Raw genomic sequence first — 19,070 nt, 5'->3', positions numbered from 1 at the left:
CGGACGGGTAACAGGTAGTAAGGAATAAACAAGGTAAAAATTCAACCAGCCTGAAAAAGTATCTGACTCCGTTGTGCTGTGCCGAGTGCCCGAGCGAAAGAGTAAGTCCGAAACTGTAGGTATACGCAGATTGCGCGCTAGCTTTATCTCTCTTACTTTCTTACAGAGGATCCACGAAAGAATTTATTAATTCTGCTTCAGCCTGTAATATCCCACTGAGCATAGACTTCTTTCCCCATGTCGGAAAAGGATCAGAGCTTAATCCACGGGTTGGTGGATATATTCCCTACTATGAGTAACGTTCGCTATCACGTGTGCATGATATCAACCGGGACCGACGGCTTAACGTGCTGTCCGAGGCACGGTGGGAGATCCACAAGAACTGCACAAACACCCAGACCACGGCAAACACCTGTATGGCCAATACAAATGTTTGTCATGAGCGGGGATCGAATCCGCAACCGCCAGCGCAACCGCTACAATCCATGGCTGTGACCGTTGCGCCAACGCGGCGTCATTGTTATTCATTTATTAATCCTTGCGGTCCTAATAAGGATATTGGGACATTGTTTTTGAATTATTGCATTGTCGTCGGTCCTTGAAACGTGTGCAAAGTTTCAAATTAATCAAACTTCTGGAAGTTGGTGAAAATTATGCTCAAAGATTCCATTACATATATACATACCTATATACATACATACAACTCAAGCTAATAAAAGCATGGTAATAATTTGGTTTCATTTCTTTATGTGAATATTTTTTTGTAATTTTCAACAGTTTATGACATAATGTATTTTACAGAAATTACAATATTTATGGTCTTTTAAAATAAAATGAAGTCAAAGCATTACATTCATTTTTTTTTCATCTATTGTTATATATGTTTGAATACAAAGTTTTTAGATTATTAAAAGAAAAAAAAAATCATTAATGTATTGTATACATAAAGAAATAATTTTAACGGCCATTCATTTTAAAATTTGAAATGTACCATAGACATGCAACCTTCTAGGTAATTTTGTCACTTTTGATGGTGAGTGAATTCAGGATTTGTGCTTCAGTTGTAACAGACATGAATATTTTTGAGAATAATATAGTTCCATCTCGTTTCTTATGATCGGATTCCACATATTTAAGTTTTACATTTATTTAATTGAATAATCCTTCATTAATTGTTGTGTCTAAAGTGATCTAAAACAGTAAAACTGATCTGTGAAATATCAGTATTTTAAATCACGTATTTGTAACAATTTATGTTATGTTTTTATGTAATGCTTTCATACTTCGATTATAGTTAAGTACTAAAATGGATATTGATGTTAGTAAAGAAAATATACAGCCACTAAGGGGTGGAAGGAACCTTGTGCAATTGGGAACTGCATTGCAAGCTCAGTCAGATGTTGATGCTCAAAGGCAACTACAGTTGCAAAAAGAGTGAGTTATTTTTTACTATTATTTTTAAATTATACTAGATGTTATGTCCATTTTTCGGTATTTGATTGTATAAAATGGCTTTGTTGAAATGTTTATTTAATCTAAATTCTTATATCTATAGAGAACATGAAGCAGCAATTAGACAGTATCAAGGTCCTGATCCCTTAGATCCATGGTTTAACTACATCCAATGGGTTGAACAATCATATCCAAAACATGGCCATGAAGGTAATATAGATAAATTAATAAAGGATTGTTTACAACTATTTGAAAAAGATGAACGATATTTTCAAGATAGAAGACTTATCAAGCTGTGGATTAAATATGTAAGCTGCTATAGTTATTTGCTCAATTTTAAGAATATGAATTGGCTTTTATTGTTTTGTCATCAATATATTTCTATAGAGTAGTATAGTTATGCAAAGTCTTTGTTTAATGTTTTAGGTGGACTCTCTGTCTAATCCACTTGAAATATATCAAAGATTGTACAATACGGGTATTGGGGTAGAGTGCTCAGAGTTTTACAGAGCTTGGGCTTGTTACTGTGAAGAGTCTGGCGACTTTAAAAAGGCAAATCATATTTATATGCTTGGACTTCAGGCGAAAGCTCAACCTTTGGATGAATTAGAACAAGCTCATATGTAAGTATAAGCATGTAATTCAATTTAGTCTATAAATTTCTTTTATATTTATTTGAAAAACCTTAATATGATACATTACTAAAGATTATTGCATGCACAGTAACCATGGACACCACTAGTCAAAATTTCTTAAATTGTTTAAAATCTCATTACAAAGTTACAAAAATGACTAGATCTGTACATTTGTATTTTAGTACTATGGTAGGTTATGTATATGAGATGGCAGCTATGAAAGGTTTAAGGAAACTTTTTATGTTAAAATTGTCATTGAAGTTAGTAAACTTTATTATTTATTTGCTATTCGGCACTAGTGAAAGCCATTAATTCTAAATTCTTCTATTATTTATTAACTTAGCAGTATAAAGAAATTTGAATATAGAATTAAGTAATTTGTTTTTTTTTTTTTTTGTGATAGGTGTAGAAACAAATAGCTAATGAGGTTGCAAATTATCCTATCTATGTATTATCAAATAGATGTGTTGCCACCATTAGTCTTTAAGCCTAAAAAGAATTAATTAGATAATTAATGGCTTGTTATGTTTGCATATCTTATCATCAATACAAAAAAATTTAGCTTTAAAGTTACATGGTCTAAAGTTTTTTGATTGTTATGTATGATGAGATACTTCTTAGAATCGGTACTATTATTATCCCATTTATATAAAGTTATAAACAAACAATTATAATACTTATAATTGTGGTTGCTAATTTCGAAACATCTCTATTATCAGGTAATTTATCAAAATTGGTACTGTTATACAATCAACACTCATTACTATAATTAATGAAGGCAAACCCAAATATGAAACTGTTTAATAACCAAGACTTGTGTTATATAGCACTGTAATGTTGATGTTGTTAAACCAATATTTGCCCATGCACATTTTCTTGGCAGTTTTAACATTTTTACTATTAAAATCATTTATTTAACCAAACTTATATAAAAAGCACCTATGTTATTTTGAGCAATATACAGAGAACAGTGGTTGCTCAAAAAAATTTTGTTTATTGGCAAGAACATTGTCAAATAATTTTTTAGCAACTTTTCAACCTCTCCGCCCGCTAGTGAAGTTTTAGACTAACCCTTTCCATACATGTTTATAAATATACGTATGGTTAAAAACCGGGGGTTCCCAGACCGAAAACAAAAATCAAATATGATCTTTCGGTACTTTCGGAAATTTTATTTTAATCGTGCAATTTATACTAAAGCAAACCAGACTAGACAATACCTAGATTTCGAACTAAAGCGACTAGAACTAGACATAAACGAATATTCATTATCAATAAGATAAATGATAATAATGTGCCCTAAAGAGAAAGTTACTATGGTAACGGTGGAACTATGTCAACAAGCTCTTCAGAAAACTCTCCATTGTAAATGGTAAAAACTCATGTAGAATCAACGTCTCTTTGAAGATGAAAGGATATCTAAAGGTCACAAACGAAATTACGAACTGCCCGTCGTCGATGGAGTCTAGAAGTTGAAGTTTATATTGGAATATTCGACATAGGGACGGGCCTGCAAAGAAAAAGCCATGTCTCAATGCGTCTGGCCTTGTTCAGTACACTGAGCTTTTTAGAAGCCAGTTTGGCGTTATTTTCCAAATGATCTTAAAGTAGGACGTAAGTTTCAAGGATTATAATATTCAGGGAGGTCTTCGCAAATTCTGAGTTAAAATGTAGGGGAGTTTTTAAGGGAAAAGCGCTTAAACTTGTGTCTTCTCATCCACTTTCATCAATAGTAAAACTCCAGCATTAATGGTTTTTCCGAGTATCAGTATACTTTATTTCGACAACAACTTTATTCGGCGCTCCTTTACAAAATGGTTACCAAAGTGTCAAAGCTTTATGCCAGACCCAATCAAAGACATTTCAAATATTATTGCCGAGTGCCCATAGATTTCGTTCCGTTATCTTTAATAGCGATTGGTAAACGGCGTCAGTCACAAATAAACCCTACGGTAATACATCAATGGTGTTCGAAACAGAGAAAAAGTGCATTATTATCAAATCCAATTTAGGAGCTTACGTTTTCAGTACAATGGTCAGAAAACCATTTGACCACTCGACTTTTTGCCATAAAAATAATGAAGAATGCAACGACTAGCTCTCTACTCAAAACTCACTTCGTGTGCTAAGTCGCATCCGAGGATGATTGGCGTTACATTTCTCTCATTTTTAATAGTTTAATTCGACGCAGAGATTGAAAACTACCAATTTGCTTTGTGTGCCTTCTGATTAATGCCATGATGTCATGTTGTACAGATGTACAGGTTCTACTTTATAAGCCTAAGAGCCTCACGACATCTGCATATCGTCGGGGATAGTGCAAAACCGCATAACTAGCATTGGTTAATACCGCGTATCTGACAAATGTAGCTAATTTAAGTTTTCGCGTGCAATTAACGCAAAATCTTGATTTACTGCCACCACTTTGATGTGAGTTTATTTCGACCGATAGAAAGCCAGAAATCGCCAAATAACAATACCGCATATCTTCGGCCGGCAAGCGAAAAACAATATTGCGTATCTTCGGCCGGCAAGCGTCGATACCGCGTAAGTGATTTGATGACACAAGAAGCGCGTTTGAGGTTTATTTTTGCTATAAAACTCTGTACATTCTTAAGGAATATGCCCATAATGCTTTCTGACTACTGCAGAAAAGAAAGTACGAAATTATATTTAGAACAAATAATATAATCTAAACGTGAACTATACCGTATCTATGTTGTGAAAAGGTAACAAAGAGACAGGGAGTGGCTTCCAGAAAACTTTTTGAAGATGTTCTGAAAGGTACATAGCTTTGTTTCAACCGAAAAGAGATCCATGTGATCTATGTTGTTCATATAAAGTATCAGTTCATATATTACTGAAGACAGCAATATTTATCACGAAAACATTTAACTAGACAAGAAAATATCTCAGACAAAGAAGATGGTTGTTGTTAAAATAATAATACTAGCAAAGAAGCAAAGCAAAAAAATAAAAATATATAATAATAATAACCAGTCAACCTTAATCTTATATAGGACACGGCAAGTGAAAGCGGTAGGGAAGTGTACAAAGAGAAGTGACGAATAGTGTCGCCTAAGGCGATATCAATTATCGAGTAAAAAGACAAATACATATATACAATACATACATACACACACACACACACACACACACACACACACACACACACACACACACACACACACACACACACACACACACGCACACACACACACACACGCACATATACACAAACACACACATATATACTAATATTATAAAGAGGTAAAGTTTCTAACTTTGTTTATAGGGTTGTTGTTTGTACTCTTCGCAAATACTGATCAAAGCTACACTGTTCAGGAGTGATATAGGCTATATTTTATGGTTATTGAAGAAAAATTTCAGTGAAAAATTATAGTATATGTAAATCAAGTCGGAGAAATGCGAGCGAGATGAAAACTTTACTATATATATTTGCTGCACACAAATAATAAGGCTTTTACCTACATTACAGGTAATCTACCTGTATTCAATTATAAATTTTTTGGGAGGTTCAATTTTTGTTATTTTTGACTCTACCTTAATTCCGGTGCTGCGGTAAGTGTACTTATGCTCCGTATTGCGACTATCACGCGTTATTTTCGAACAAATTTACGTAAAAACGATCTTTACTGCAAGATCAAAATACGATACGAACTGACCTTTAACGACTGACAAATAGACACTTTTAAACAAAATAACGCGTCAGACATAATATTCTAATAAAATTAGCGTTGCGTGCTAGAATATGAGTGAGTATGTGAGTATTCCCGCGAAAGCGAATCGGGAGCCACTTGAGACGATTGCAAAATTCGGAAACAATGGTCATTTTCGCGAAGACCAAATGTGAACCGTATGCGAAAATTATGAAGACGTTCAAGCTTATTTAATTGCTCCTCTTTAAGATCACTATAGCAAGTGTCAGCATAGTAAAGAATTGGTAGAAGGAGTGACTGTGCTAAAGTAATTTTGGTAGACAAAGGGAGGAAATATTGCAGTTGTCGCAGTGATCCGATAGTTGCAAATAGTTTACGGCTCATCTCACTCAGCTGAGGTGCCCAAGGAAGATGTCTATCGAAGATAACTCCGAGATTTTTCACATTGTCGTTGTAACTGATTACAGCGTTGTTATAAACGACTGGTGATAAGCGACCTGTCTGTTCGACACAACAAGTTTAGGACTACTGATAATAATGACTTGACATTTTGTGGGATTAATGTTAAATCTACAGGAGTTATTCCATCTATATAAGTTCTTTAAATCATTTTTAAATTATTTATTGATGTAGGTAATCTATCAGTTCAGCGTGAGAATAAATTTGGAGATCATCACATTTTTACAAGGGCCGTAGCCGTACCTTTACGGAAACCGGACTGATAAGGATTTAGGATATCATTAGAGGAAAGAAATGAAGTTAGCTGTTGATAGGCAAGACTCTCTTAAACTTTGGACAGGAAAGGAAAAATGGCGATATTGGGCAAAGACCGAAAAACGTTGAGGAATTAGATTTTTTAGTTAGTTTTGTTTCATTTCAAAACCGCGTAACTTACTCTTAGGTTCCAATGTTGGTCAAATCAAATCCGCGTAATTGACGTAGGGCCTAAATGATTTACTTTTAGGGAATACTTTTCCTAACAAGAGATAGAACATATAAATAATTACTCCCTGTGTAAAAATGAGCTCAAAATTCGTTTAAATAAAAAACTTATTAAGTTTTAACCTTCTCCTGTAAAGTTACATCGAGTGCAGATACGCGCTCCCTACCTGTAGCAGATACGCGGATTTGCACTATCCCCGACGATATGTATATGTATTTAAAATGTATCCCAGCAATTTACTTCTTAAGAACTTAGAGGTAATATTACTTCTCTTTTTAGAATCTCTTCTTTAGATTAGATACATTGTAACCAATGCTGCTGCCCTGAACAGATGGACATGGACAATTCGTGATGGTAGATATGCAAATAATGCTCACTAATTTTTGACTTATTTAATAGTACTAAACACGAGGATAGAAAAATAAGAAAAAATTTATGACATTAATATATGTCAACACTAGCGCCGTCATACGCAATTAGAAAGGAATTTATAAGCAACAGATGCAACGATCGCGCCACCTAGCACATCGTTCGATTAGTCATCTACCCTCATTTATTATATTACTCGAGTTATTCTGACGTGTACGAAACGAACGGTGCCACCGCCGCTAAGCCATCTTGGCTCTGGCTTGACACGATACACTTGTTGTATCCTGCTAGTAGCTTAACCTAGACTCGTTCAATAATTAATTTGTGCAAACGAATTAATTGTTATCTATTACGATTAATCTGGCTAGGCGAGGCGTATAACTCGAGCAGTGAAGGTGAGCGTTGATGCGCATCTCAAAGGAGATCTCCTTAAACCTACACCTGGGTCGCAAGTCCTAGGCACTGCTCTGAGTTACTCCCTATGCCACACGATAGATTGGATCGGATCGCATTACAATTTTGTTATAATCATTTTAAGTACTACCTACATAGTATTGTAAAGAGTGCGAGTATAACCTACGCCCGCGCCCTGCAAATATAGTAAACGAGCTTCCAATTAGTCGAAAGACTACATATACATTTATTTATTTATTTATTTATTTATAAGGGATGGACACAGCACAGAAAAAAATATAAAACAAACAAGTATTAAATATAATCAAAAAGGCCAATTACAACCATCCATCCGTTTAAAATTTAAATTAACAAACGTGAAAAACAAAAAATAAAAAATAAATAAAAGGAAACAAAATCATTAACACTTTGAGAAAAAAAAGAAAAAAAACAAACTTATTTTCATATTAAACCTATAAGTACCCTTGGGAAGTATAAATTAAAAACAATTTACTCTATTGGAAGGAAATATAATATTGATAATAATAATAGTGAAGATTGTGTAAATATTTATGAAATATATATAAATTATATATATATATTTTAGTTGTTGTTTTGATTTTTTTAAAGAACTGTTGTTTTATTTTATTTTTGAAAAATCTTTTTTGAACCTTTGAAAATATCTACGTCTTGAAATTTCAAATTGTATGAGTTAGGTAATCTTGTAAGTATAGAATTCTGTACATAATTGGTGGAGCAGTTCGGGACATAAAATAAGGCAGTGTGTCTTGTGCGTCGTGAAAGGTTGTTTAGTATAATGCGTTCAGCAAGCTCCGGGCAGTTGATGCGGCCACGAAATATATCATAAAATAGCCCCATGTCTAATACCTCCCTACGTTCCGTTTACGTCAGCAGGTTATAAGCTATATTATATGTATTTATATATATACATATAATATAGCTTATAACCTTAAATATTCTAAGTAGTTATCAGATCTCGATAAAATTTAAATGTGACCACATGATAAACATCAGCTTTTGATTAAATTAAAAATTATCAAAATCGGTACACCCAGTAAAAAGTTATTGAGGATTTTCGAGAGTTTCCCTCGATTTCTCTGGGATTCCATCATCAGATCCAGGTTTCGTTATCATGGTACCAAACTAGGGATATCCCCTTTTCAACAAAAAAAGAATTATCAAAATCGGTACATCCAGTAGAAAGTTATGCGGTATAATACAACGTAGGTCGACGAAAAAAGCGTCGAGTAAAAACGCATTATAACGATATAACTCAAAAAGTAGTTTTTAGATCTCAAATAAATTCAAATGGAACCAATTGACACACACCACCTTTCGATTAAAAAAATTTTGGTCTGAATCGGTCCACCCGGCCAAAAGTTCTGATGTAACATACATAAAAAAAAAAACAGTCGAATTGAGAACCTCCTCCTTTTTTGGAAGTCGGTTGAAAAGATCTGAAAGGACCAGGAAATCCCGGTTCCCTTAAGACAAATTACCGAAAATCCTGGTTCTGGGAATCCTACCCCATACTCATAAATCATGTGTATATTTTATTTATTTTTCGTATATATTAAAATTTTCAGAATAAAATGTTTATTTTAACCAAATATAAATATTGTCTGATTACATTTTGATGTCCTATTGCAGACCCCCCCCCCATCTGATATTTTGCGGTTAGTTTTTTTCGAACCCCTCCTTTCTTTCGAAGCTCATGTAATTAATGGACGACCTCTAAAGAAGAGTAAAAGCGCTACATTATTTACAGTTTGAAGTAAGGGCGACGATGATACATCAAATGGTCCAATAAAAAATTCCTTGCAATTAACAGTATTATGGCAAACATTTTTTGACCTGTTCTTGTATTTCATTCCGAACCAAAAGTTGTTGTTTACTATGTGAATTGTATATGGTATATGATAAAAACAGACGGTATTATTTAAAAAAAAAGCATTCCTAAAGAAGCTGTGTATGTAAAGATCTTTGCAATTGGACTGCAGCTTAACAAAAATCTTAAAATAATTAAAAGGAAGAACTGCGTTGCATTCTAAGATTGGCAAATTACATGACGGAACGAAAAGATAGTTTTCTTAAAAGCTTACAAAAAAAAAAACAAGCATGATAATCATAATTATTACTTCTAGGAAATAAATTGTTTCTGTTCTTGTGTTCTGTTTTGCCTGTCTTGTTCTTAAAATATCAAATAAAAAGTGTTTTTATTCTAAATATGTACATTTCACCTAGGACACCATACACGGTACACCATACCTTAGGTCAGTTACCAGTTTCATCAATAAAACGTACGTCTAGAAAAAAGATAAAATGTGTAGCTTTTATAATAAAAATATTCGGAAATGTTAAGAATAATATTATCACTATCCAAATTTTTTTTAATCCAAATCATAGTTCATAATGATAAAAAAAAAAATTAAAAAGAAAAAGGAGGTGAAATAACAATTTAGAGATTTTGTTGGGATAGTTTGATGAAATGTTTGTGAACAAATCATTTTTTCAAACTAACAATAAGACATGTTAAAGGCTTTGCAAGAAACCTGTAGTGTTAATATCTTATCTAATACGCCATCTAATGACGCCGCGTTGGCGCAACGGTTACAGCCATGGATTGTACCTGTTGCGCTGGCGGTTGCGGGTTCGAACCCCGCACATGACAAACATTTGTATTGGCCATACAGGTGTTTGCCGTGGTCTGGGTGTTTGTGCAGTCCTTGTGGGTTTCCCCACCGTTCCTCGGAGAGCACGTCGGTTATTATCATGTACACCTGATAGCGATCGTTACTCATTAGTAGGGAATATATCCGCCAACCCGCATTGGAGCAGCGTGGTGAATTAAGCTCTAATCCTTCTCCTACATGGGGAAAGAGGCCTATGCCCAGTAGTGGGATATTACAGGCTGAAGCGACCTAATATATAAAATTCTCGTGTCGCGGTGTTTGTAGTTAAACTCCTCCGAAACGGCTTGACCGATTCTCATGAAATTTTGTGTGCATATCGGGTAGATCTGAGAATCAAACATCTATTTTTCATACCCCTAAGTTATAGGGGGAGGGGGGCTAAGAGGGTTAATGAAATTTTGTGTGCATATCGGGTAGGTCTGAGAATCGGCCAACATCTATTTTTTATTCCCCTAAGTTATGAATTGAGAAAGTTAATAAAATATATGGCAAAACAACGTTTGCGGGGTCAGCTAGTATATAAATAAAAATGATCGAATGAATGTTCGACTAATTTATATATTTTTTAAAATATTTTTACTATTAACTTTTGACAGAACGAAGTCTGTCCGGGCAGCTAGCTCTATTTATTTCTTCTGTTCGTGTGTTTATCACTGAACTCCTCCTAAACGGCGGGACCGCTTTGGTTAAAATTGTGTACATATATTTCTATGACCCGGTAGGTGGCGTTGCTATCGATATGACAGCAATCATATTTGGCTGTATATATTTGAGTGTCTAGCAGTATTCTGGGGAGGACAACGTCTGCCGGGTCTGCTAGTAAATGATATATTTATGTTGAAATTAATAGAATGATTAAACAATATTATGATTTTTTGATGAAAAATGTTTTAATTTTCCAACAACCGCTGTGTGCGTTTGCCGTGTACGGTTTTCGGTTTCGATTCCCGCTCGAGATGGATTTTTGTATTTGTACAAATATTTGTTTCCGTTTTGAATGTCTGTCCTTGTGGGCCTCCCCACCGTGTCTCGAAGAGCAAGTTAAGCTGTCGGTCCCAGTTGTTATCAAATACATCTTTTATATAATAGCGATTGTTACTTATAATAGGGAATATATCTGCCAACCCGCAGTGCAGCAGCGGGGTGGATAGAGATATTTCTATAAAATTTGTATTGATTTGTCGTATATGACCGTTACTCGTAATCCGTTACTCATTATAATTTTTTTACTACCAAACTACAACACATTTTTTTATATTTTTATATATTATATTTTAGGAACTTCCAACTCTATTTTGCACAGAGGATGTTGCACGATGACTCTCCCACAAAAAGGAAGGCGGCTTCAGCTCTAGCTGAAACTAGAATGGCTTTAACATCACTAAAGTCATTTAAGAGACGTAATATTGCTAATGTACCTGTACAGAGAGTTGGTGACAGCATAAAAAACATTACACCTGGGGTTATACGACAGCAAGGGGTAGATAATAGGTTGCCTAATTCTAATGTAATGGTTAATGTTTTTGAGGTAAGATAATATTTCTTATCCTAGCATTAACTTCTAATCCTATTTAAATTCATAATGTGTTTTTTTTCTTTTTGCTTATGCTTATACAATTCTAATGGGTACAATAGATAGTGCTAAAATTTCTCTTTTATTTTAAAATTAAATTCTTAGTTAAGCTCGCAATTAGAAGTCCTGGGTGTTTAAACATTAACATTAGATATGATTACATTTTTTGTCTCTTATGTTATGTTTTTTACTTTTTTGTCAATCATATCACCATAGATGTTTAACATTATTTAAAAAAAATTAAAATTACTTATAAATTGATTCGATTACAAGGATGCTCCATCAACTTCGAGAGGAGCAGTTCCTACTGCAGAAGACCCTGGGCCTGCCTCATTAGTGCAAGCTTTTGGAAATGTTGAGAATGAAAAGGAAATTGGCATATGGACAAATCCAAAAACAAAAATGGTTCATTCAAATGTTGTTCCTCATCAACCATTACCTTTTACTCGTAAGTATATAGTTATACTATAAGAATAAATAATAAAATTGAATACTTACTACTAATTGAACAAAAAAAAATCACTCGTTATACTCTATTGTTTTTAATGCAAAAGCTTGCATACTGGATACATCCAGTAAAAAAATTTACCTATTAAAAGTAAGGTGTGAAAGAAATTCAACTCGTCTCGAAAGTTTAGATAATATGAAAGTATAAAATAGTACTTATTATAAATTACTTTTTTGCTTAAAATTAATTTATATTAAAATTTATTGTTGCAAAGTTAACTATTTGAAGTCTAAACTGAAATAATAAGTAGGAAATCATAATAAAGTCTTCTGTAATAGTAAAAGTGTTTTGCCATTTATAATTACTTGTTATTATTCTATAATAATTTTAATCTATACCACAAAATAGTATTCTGCTATAGTTCATTTTTTCATCTTCGAAAGTTAAAAAAAAAATTATATATACAATACGACACAACACAAGTAAAACTGAAGAATATTCACCCATATGGTTATAGTAACTTATCCAACAATATTTAGTTCCTACTTATATATAATATTTCTATACAAATAGTTCTAATGGCAAAATATGTTATCGTGCCATTAGCACAATTGCTTGTAATAAAAACTGATTCTTTTTGTTTCAATAAATTATAGTCGTTGCCTTCATTTTTGTAGCTTATGAAGATGCTGATGATGAATTAAAACTTTCTTCGAACCATATGCCTTACTGTTTGGATGACTTGTCGTTTAATGTGCCTCTATGTGTACCTGATCCAGCTGATCCAACAAAAATACCTTGTTATAATAAGATACAGGTAAAACATTATTTCTCAATAATTAAAAAACATAGTATGTTAATTTGTCTAACTAATAAAAAATGCTACTTTTAGGTCTATGATAACGATAAAGAATATAGTTTAGAAGAAATAAGATCAAGAAAATATAGTTTAAAAAAAGAAATTAAAGTGGATAATGTTAATGTTGTAAATGAATCTTATAAAAATATCAATGAAACACTTGCACAGTGTAGTGCCTTAGAGACTTTAGCAAACTGTGCTTTAGACACTGAACAGGATCACATGGCACAGCTTATGCCATTAGCTATGCCAACATTACAAAATGTTACTAAAGTTACTAATATGCACTCACCCGGCGAACCAAAAGTATTAGTTAATTTAGATTCAAATGAAGTAAGTGAATTGACTGCTAAGAAAAGTGATGAAAGTGAAAGACCAAAAAGTTCTGAAACTAACAAAGAAAATCAAGTAGTTACACAAGGCACACCTAATAATAATAGTAGAAATGAAAATGCTAATTTTGGCCGGAATAATTTAATGGAAGAGTTTAATCGAAGTCTCATGAGTAATCTCTTAGGTGACTCTGTAACAGTAAACACTAAAGAAGCACGTTGGGAGCTAAGAAACATTTTTAATGACAATGGTAAGTTTTCATCTTTTCTTATCTAATGATTTTTAAATATTTTGATAATATTTAATAAAAATTATAATTGTTTTTCAAGCAGAACCGTCAATAGTGCAGCCAGTTGTTCAACAATTTGACATACCAAAATTTGACATCCATGAAGATCGATCAATGTCCATGGCCATTAACACAAAAAAGAATTATGAAATTGCTGAAGTCAGAAGTTTTCCTGAAGATAAAGAAAATGCTAATAATTTTCCTCCTCCACCAGTAGCTACCCAACAGGTAATATTAAAAGTGGATTATTTACATGCACATAATAAGTATATAATTACTGTATAACATAAACAAATATATGATTTGTTACAGATAAATAAAACAGCATACTATGAAGAGCCCTCATGCACTCAAGTCTTTAATTTTAATATAAAAGATGCAAGCACTCCAAATATGTCACAATTTAAGAAACCGTCTATTGATCAGTCATGTAAATTTGCTTCTGTGCCAAAATTTGCAATAGATGAGAGTGTTACAGAACAGCCTGATACACTTAGCAGTAAAAGAGACGAATGTTCCAGACAAACAACAGACCAACATGGTACTGTAGACACCCAAGGGGGTGGACTCTCAGTTATCATGGAAGCAACAAGAGAATATAATAGGTTGGCATAAGATATTGTTTAGAAATCATTAACACTTTATTGTTATTTTGCTTTATTTACTAAAAATCTTTGTTTAATATTGTATTTTCAGTAAGTCAGGTTCTAGCTCTTCCGGTCAGTCAACAAGAACAAATTTTACTGGATATACAACAAATTTTGATTCAATGTACAACAATCATGATCATAATCAACAAAATACTGCTTCAAAAAGACCTTCAATGTCAACTCAAGCAAGACTACCAAATGGACAATATACCAGATCATACCAGCAAAAGCGAGATCAAACAGAAAGTAAGGTGGCTATACCGCCGTCCACTTCAGTGCCTTATCATTCTCATGACCATCAGTACCAAAAACCATTACCATCTAATTATAGCGGTTATTCACCACAAAGATCTATGCACAATCATTATCAACAAAATTATAACTATCAACAAGGATATTCAAATAACCATTTAGTTACTCACCAGCAGTCTCAAGGCTATGGAAGTCCGAATCCTAATGCCTATCATAGTCCTCAACACCCTAGTGTACAAAGTTCCCATGACATGAATCCTTCAGTTTCGACAGGCTTTCAAAGTCCAACATACTCTAATCAAATGGTATATCACCAAGCATCAGTAACAAGTCCAGGGCATGCTATGATGAGCCCACAACAAGGCTATGCAGGTCGTCAGGATTATCATTACCCTGGTCAAGCAGAGCGGCAGATGTATGTTAATCAACAACACCAATCTACGGGAATTTTCCAAAGTCCTCCACATCAGACCCAGTATCAGAATTCACTGTATTATCAACGACCTAACCAAGTAGCGACTCCAAATCAGACATACAATCAACAAAACTACAACAATATTCAGAGTCAGTATAATAACCCTAATATGTATTCGAACAATAATCAAAGTACAAGCTCTTCCAACTATAATAATGCTTCTCAGAGTCCTTATAGACAACCTCCTAAGCAAGCCGCGGAAAATACTCAATCACATTATGGAAATCCTATTGCAAACAATCAGTCATTTCAAATTTATCAAAGTCCACAAGCTTCTCACAGTAATTATCGTAACAATGCAATGCAAGATAACATGGTTCAACACGCGTACACTGACCAAATTAGACAAGGAAATGTGGACATGTCTATAAAATGTCATGAAAAGATTGAAACTGATAAGAATGCAAGTAACGGATTGGCTACGTCTCAGAAAGCAGTAATGCATAAGAGCCCCAACAGTTCAGTATTAAGAAATGTCAGGCACGATCAGCCTAATGTAAAAATAGGACAAAAGTCTCCTGATATTGGATTCTCTAACCAGTTCCTTAACTTTATATCTAACAGAAATGAACCTAAAGATAATGCCAATACACCCAAATTTACTAACAGTCCAAGTATATCTCAAAAGATGCATAAAAATTTGTATGTGTCAAGTCCTGAACAAGCTCAAGTTCCACCCTCTTCTGGTCTTTCTGATACAGATAGCAAAGATTCATTGACAGCTCAAACAGCTACGCCTATTCAGTCTGCAAAAATATCTCATCCTAGTGAAAAACACAAAGATATTTCAAAGAGGCAGTTAGATTTTGAGCACAGGGTTGATATTCAGTCTGAAGATAGCAGGGATTCTGTGGGTAAAGAAAGTAGGATCTCATCTATATATTCGCGACAGTCTGATTTTCAATCTGATGGCTATGGAATGGACATAGACAGTGAAAATTCGATGGAGTGTGGTACTTTTAAATCATCACATTCAATATCATTAGTGGAAACTAGTGATATACCAAGGCCTGCTGATATTGAGTTCCCAAAAGTTATTGACCCATTTAACAAAAAAATGTTAACTTCGTTACTAGAATATGTTAAATTTCCAAATAAAACACATGCCGATGGATATGTTGAAGTTAGGTCTATACCGAAAATACAACTAGCTACCGTTGTTAGCGTTGGAAATACAAAATTTTCTGTGGAAAAACAATTAGGAAAAGGGAATTATGGAGCAGTATTTTTGTGTTTGGATCTTCATAACAATAAATCTGTCGCAGTAAAGTATCAAAAACCTAGTCGTCCCTGGGAATTCTACATAAGTCAAGAGATAAAAGCCAGAATCAAAGATCCTTTTATGGTAAATTTTTAAATGTTCATATAAGTTGATATATATAAGTTTATATTTTTTTATTGCAACTGCTAGATAATTTTTTTTTAGCTTCCAGGTTACATGGACATAACAACAGCTTTCTTAGGAGAAAATGCAAGTTTGTTTGTGTCAGAATATTCTCGTTATGGGTCCCTGCTGGATGTAGCAAATAAAGTCAGAATCGCTACTTCAAAATGTATAAATGAGTTTATTGTTATTTTATTGACGTCAGAGATGCTTTCTATCGTACACTACCTCCATAAAGCGCAAATTATTCATGCTGACATCAAACCGGATAACTTTTTATTAATGAAAATGTAAGAATGATTTTTATTTACTGTATATTACCTCATAATTGAATTAAATGTTATATCATTAAATTTTTTTGCTTACAGACCAACACAAGAATGGCGAACACCATCTTTACAGTTAATTGATTTAGGATGTGCAATAGATATGTCATTATTCCCAGAGGGAACTACCTTTAGAGAAGTAAGCTATAATGTATTACAAAATATTTGTCTGAAATTGCATATAAACTTTATTATTAATATTTTATATATAATTTTAGTTAATAGCCACTGAAGGCTTTACTTGTACTGAAATGAGGGAAGGCAAACCATGGACCTATCAAACAGATCTATACTGTCTTGCCGGTACAATTCACGTCATTTTAATGGGTAGCTACATGAAGGTAGCTAACCGCTTAGGACAATGGAATATTGATAAAAAACTGCCCAGGTAAACTATTTTTACTCAACATTTACAATTTTTGAAGAGAAACTTCTTAAGGCGAATGAGGGCAAAATTTTTACGGATTAAACGGCTTTAGATTTGTATAAATATAAACGAGACCTAAAAATTAGATTGCCAAAGAAGTTTCACTTTTGACATGTGTACTTTGTAGGCACGCACTTTTCTAGTCTGTAACATATGTTATCTTATTGTTAAAACTTGAAAAACCTTGATTTTAATTAACTATTGATTTTAACATAAAGATTGTCTCTTATATGTTAATAGAATACAATAACTCGTTATAATTTAATTATTATATAATTAATTGTTTTACATTATACACAACTCATTACATTTTTACAGGTATATGAAAAATAGCCTGTGGGACAAAATTTTTACTACTCTCTTGAACGTGCCTGACTGCAATAATATACCTGACCTCTTAGATCTCAAAAATGAAGTGGATAGCGTTTTGAATGAAATTGATAGCCTCGGTTCGCAGCTGCGTAACTTTGCCAACGTGCTTAAATCTAGGTAAATTGAGATGGCCGAGCTGTATTTATTGCATTTAGATATCATTGTGACTGTAAAAACATGTTTGTATTGATAATAATTACAGTTAAGTTGAATGAATTTCAGTAGTCATCGGGTTTAAGTAGTAACTAAAAACTATTAAAAATCAGATATCACTTTATGATAATCTTGTTGTGTTTAATTAAAAATTGTGATATGTAATTTAGCTTTTTTGTTAGTAAATATAAAAATGGCTTAGCATATCTTGTTAGCTTAATGTTGAAACTTCACTTGGTTTCATTTATTTTTGTACAACATATAAGACTTGCACTTCTTTTTTTTGTTCCAACTGTAATAAATAATTACGTGAAGGTTTATTTTATTTTTCAAATTACTCCTTATTAGTTTAAGAGGTTAATAAATAAAATTTAATGTCTTATATATAAAGTTCCCCAGTGTGGCAAAATTCTGCATCTCGGGCCTGGAAAACCACCCCAATACCAACGCCTCAATGATCAACATATACTAGAAATAGGTATATACTGTATTCCTGTAAAAACATTTGTCGTGACTGGGAATTGAACTCACGAGAAAAATTGATAAATATTAATTGTTTTTGTAAACACACACATAAAACTAATTTTGTCCACATAATTGTGTTTGCTCGCAAACGAAAAAAAAAACCGACTTCAATTACATCGAAGAGTAAATACAACGTAGATCGACGAAAAAATAGTCAAGTAACTACGCGTTATCAAAGATTACTCAAAAAGTAGTTATCAGATCTCAATAAAATTTATATGTGACCACATGATAAATATCAGCATTCGATTAAATTAAAAATTATCAAAATCGGTACACCCAGTAAAAAGTTATTGCGGATTTTCAAGACTTTTAAGATGGCCTTATGCAATAATTGATTTTGTAGTGAAAATGCCATACATCAGTTTATCTGATACTCTTCAAACTGCTGGATCGACCTTTACTACTAATATAGTTAAGAATAAAGGAACACGGACGGCAAAAGATCGCGCGGTCGTTCACCAACGAGATGGGCAGACCAGGTTAAAAACTCATCTGCCACTAAGTTTACACGGTCGTAAGAGACGCCATGGACAGAGACCGGTGGAGGCAAATCATCCGCTCCAGATGCAACCCTGATGCTGACCACGATCCTCAGACATGAGGGACCGACAAGAGAGAGAGAGAGAGAGTTAAGAATCACAAGGAAACTAACTTTTACTCAAAAAACCGCCTTAAAGTCGATCCATTATTTCGAGAGCTACAATACCACAATGAGACAATGGCATCAATATCATTATCTGCGTTTCGTCTTGTTCTGCGTCAGAGGTTAAAAAGAGTTTGTTACTTTTCTAGAGGACTGATTAAGATTATTCTTT

At 33.4% G+C, this 19,070-nt stretch overlaps 1 protein-coding gene across 1 annotated transcript; it reads left to right on the top strand.

Moving 5' to 3' along the window:
• The first annotated feature begins 1,306 nt into the window (after window positions 1–1,306).
• Window positions 1,307–18,041, top strand: LOC123655317 (mitotic checkpoint serine/threonine-protein kinase BUB1 beta-like). Its single transcript, XM_045591129.1, has 14 exons — window positions 1,307–1,434; window positions 1,556–1,760; window positions 1,879–2,075; window positions 11,465–11,714; window positions 12,033–12,207; window positions 12,885–13,024; window positions 13,100–13,649; window positions 13,732–13,916; window positions 14,001–14,293; window positions 14,385–16,410; window positions 16,492–16,739; window positions 16,818–16,914; window positions 16,994–17,163; window positions 17,521–18,041. The coding sequence occupies exons 1-14, from the start codon at window positions 1,307–1,309 to the stop codon at window positions 17,693–17,695; spliced, it is 4,839 nt and encodes a 1,612-aa protein (XP_045447085.1). The 3' UTR covers window positions 17,696–18,041.
• The last annotated feature ends 1,029 nt before the right edge of the window (window positions 18,042–19,070 follow it).

The sequence above is a fragment of the Melitaea cinxia genome, chromosome 7 (genome assembly GCF_905220565.1).
Source record: "Melitaea cinxia chromosome 7, ilMelCinx1.1, whole genome shotgun sequence".
Taxonomy (NCBI): domain Eukaryota; kingdom Metazoa; phylum Arthropoda; class Insecta; order Lepidoptera; family Nymphalidae; genus Melitaea; species Melitaea cinxia.
This window is presented reverse-complemented; position numbering and strand designations above follow the sequence as displayed.

What these genes read in the sequence shown, in the direction of transcription:
- LOC123655317 (XM_045591129.1), top strand. Translation starts at nt 1,307, where the DNA reads ATGGATATTGATGTTAGTAAAGAAAATATACAGCCACTAAGGGGTGGA. An exon ending in TAATGGTTAATGTTTTTGAG is followed by an intron (nt 11,715 to 12,032) that starts GTAAGATAATAT and finishes TTCGATTACAAG; the next exon opens with GATGCTCCATCAACTTCGAG. An exon ending in ATTGATAAAAAACTGCCCAG is followed by an intron (nt 17,164 to 17,520) that starts GTAAACTATTTT and finishes ACATTTTTACAG; the next exon opens with GTATATGAAAAATAGCCTGT.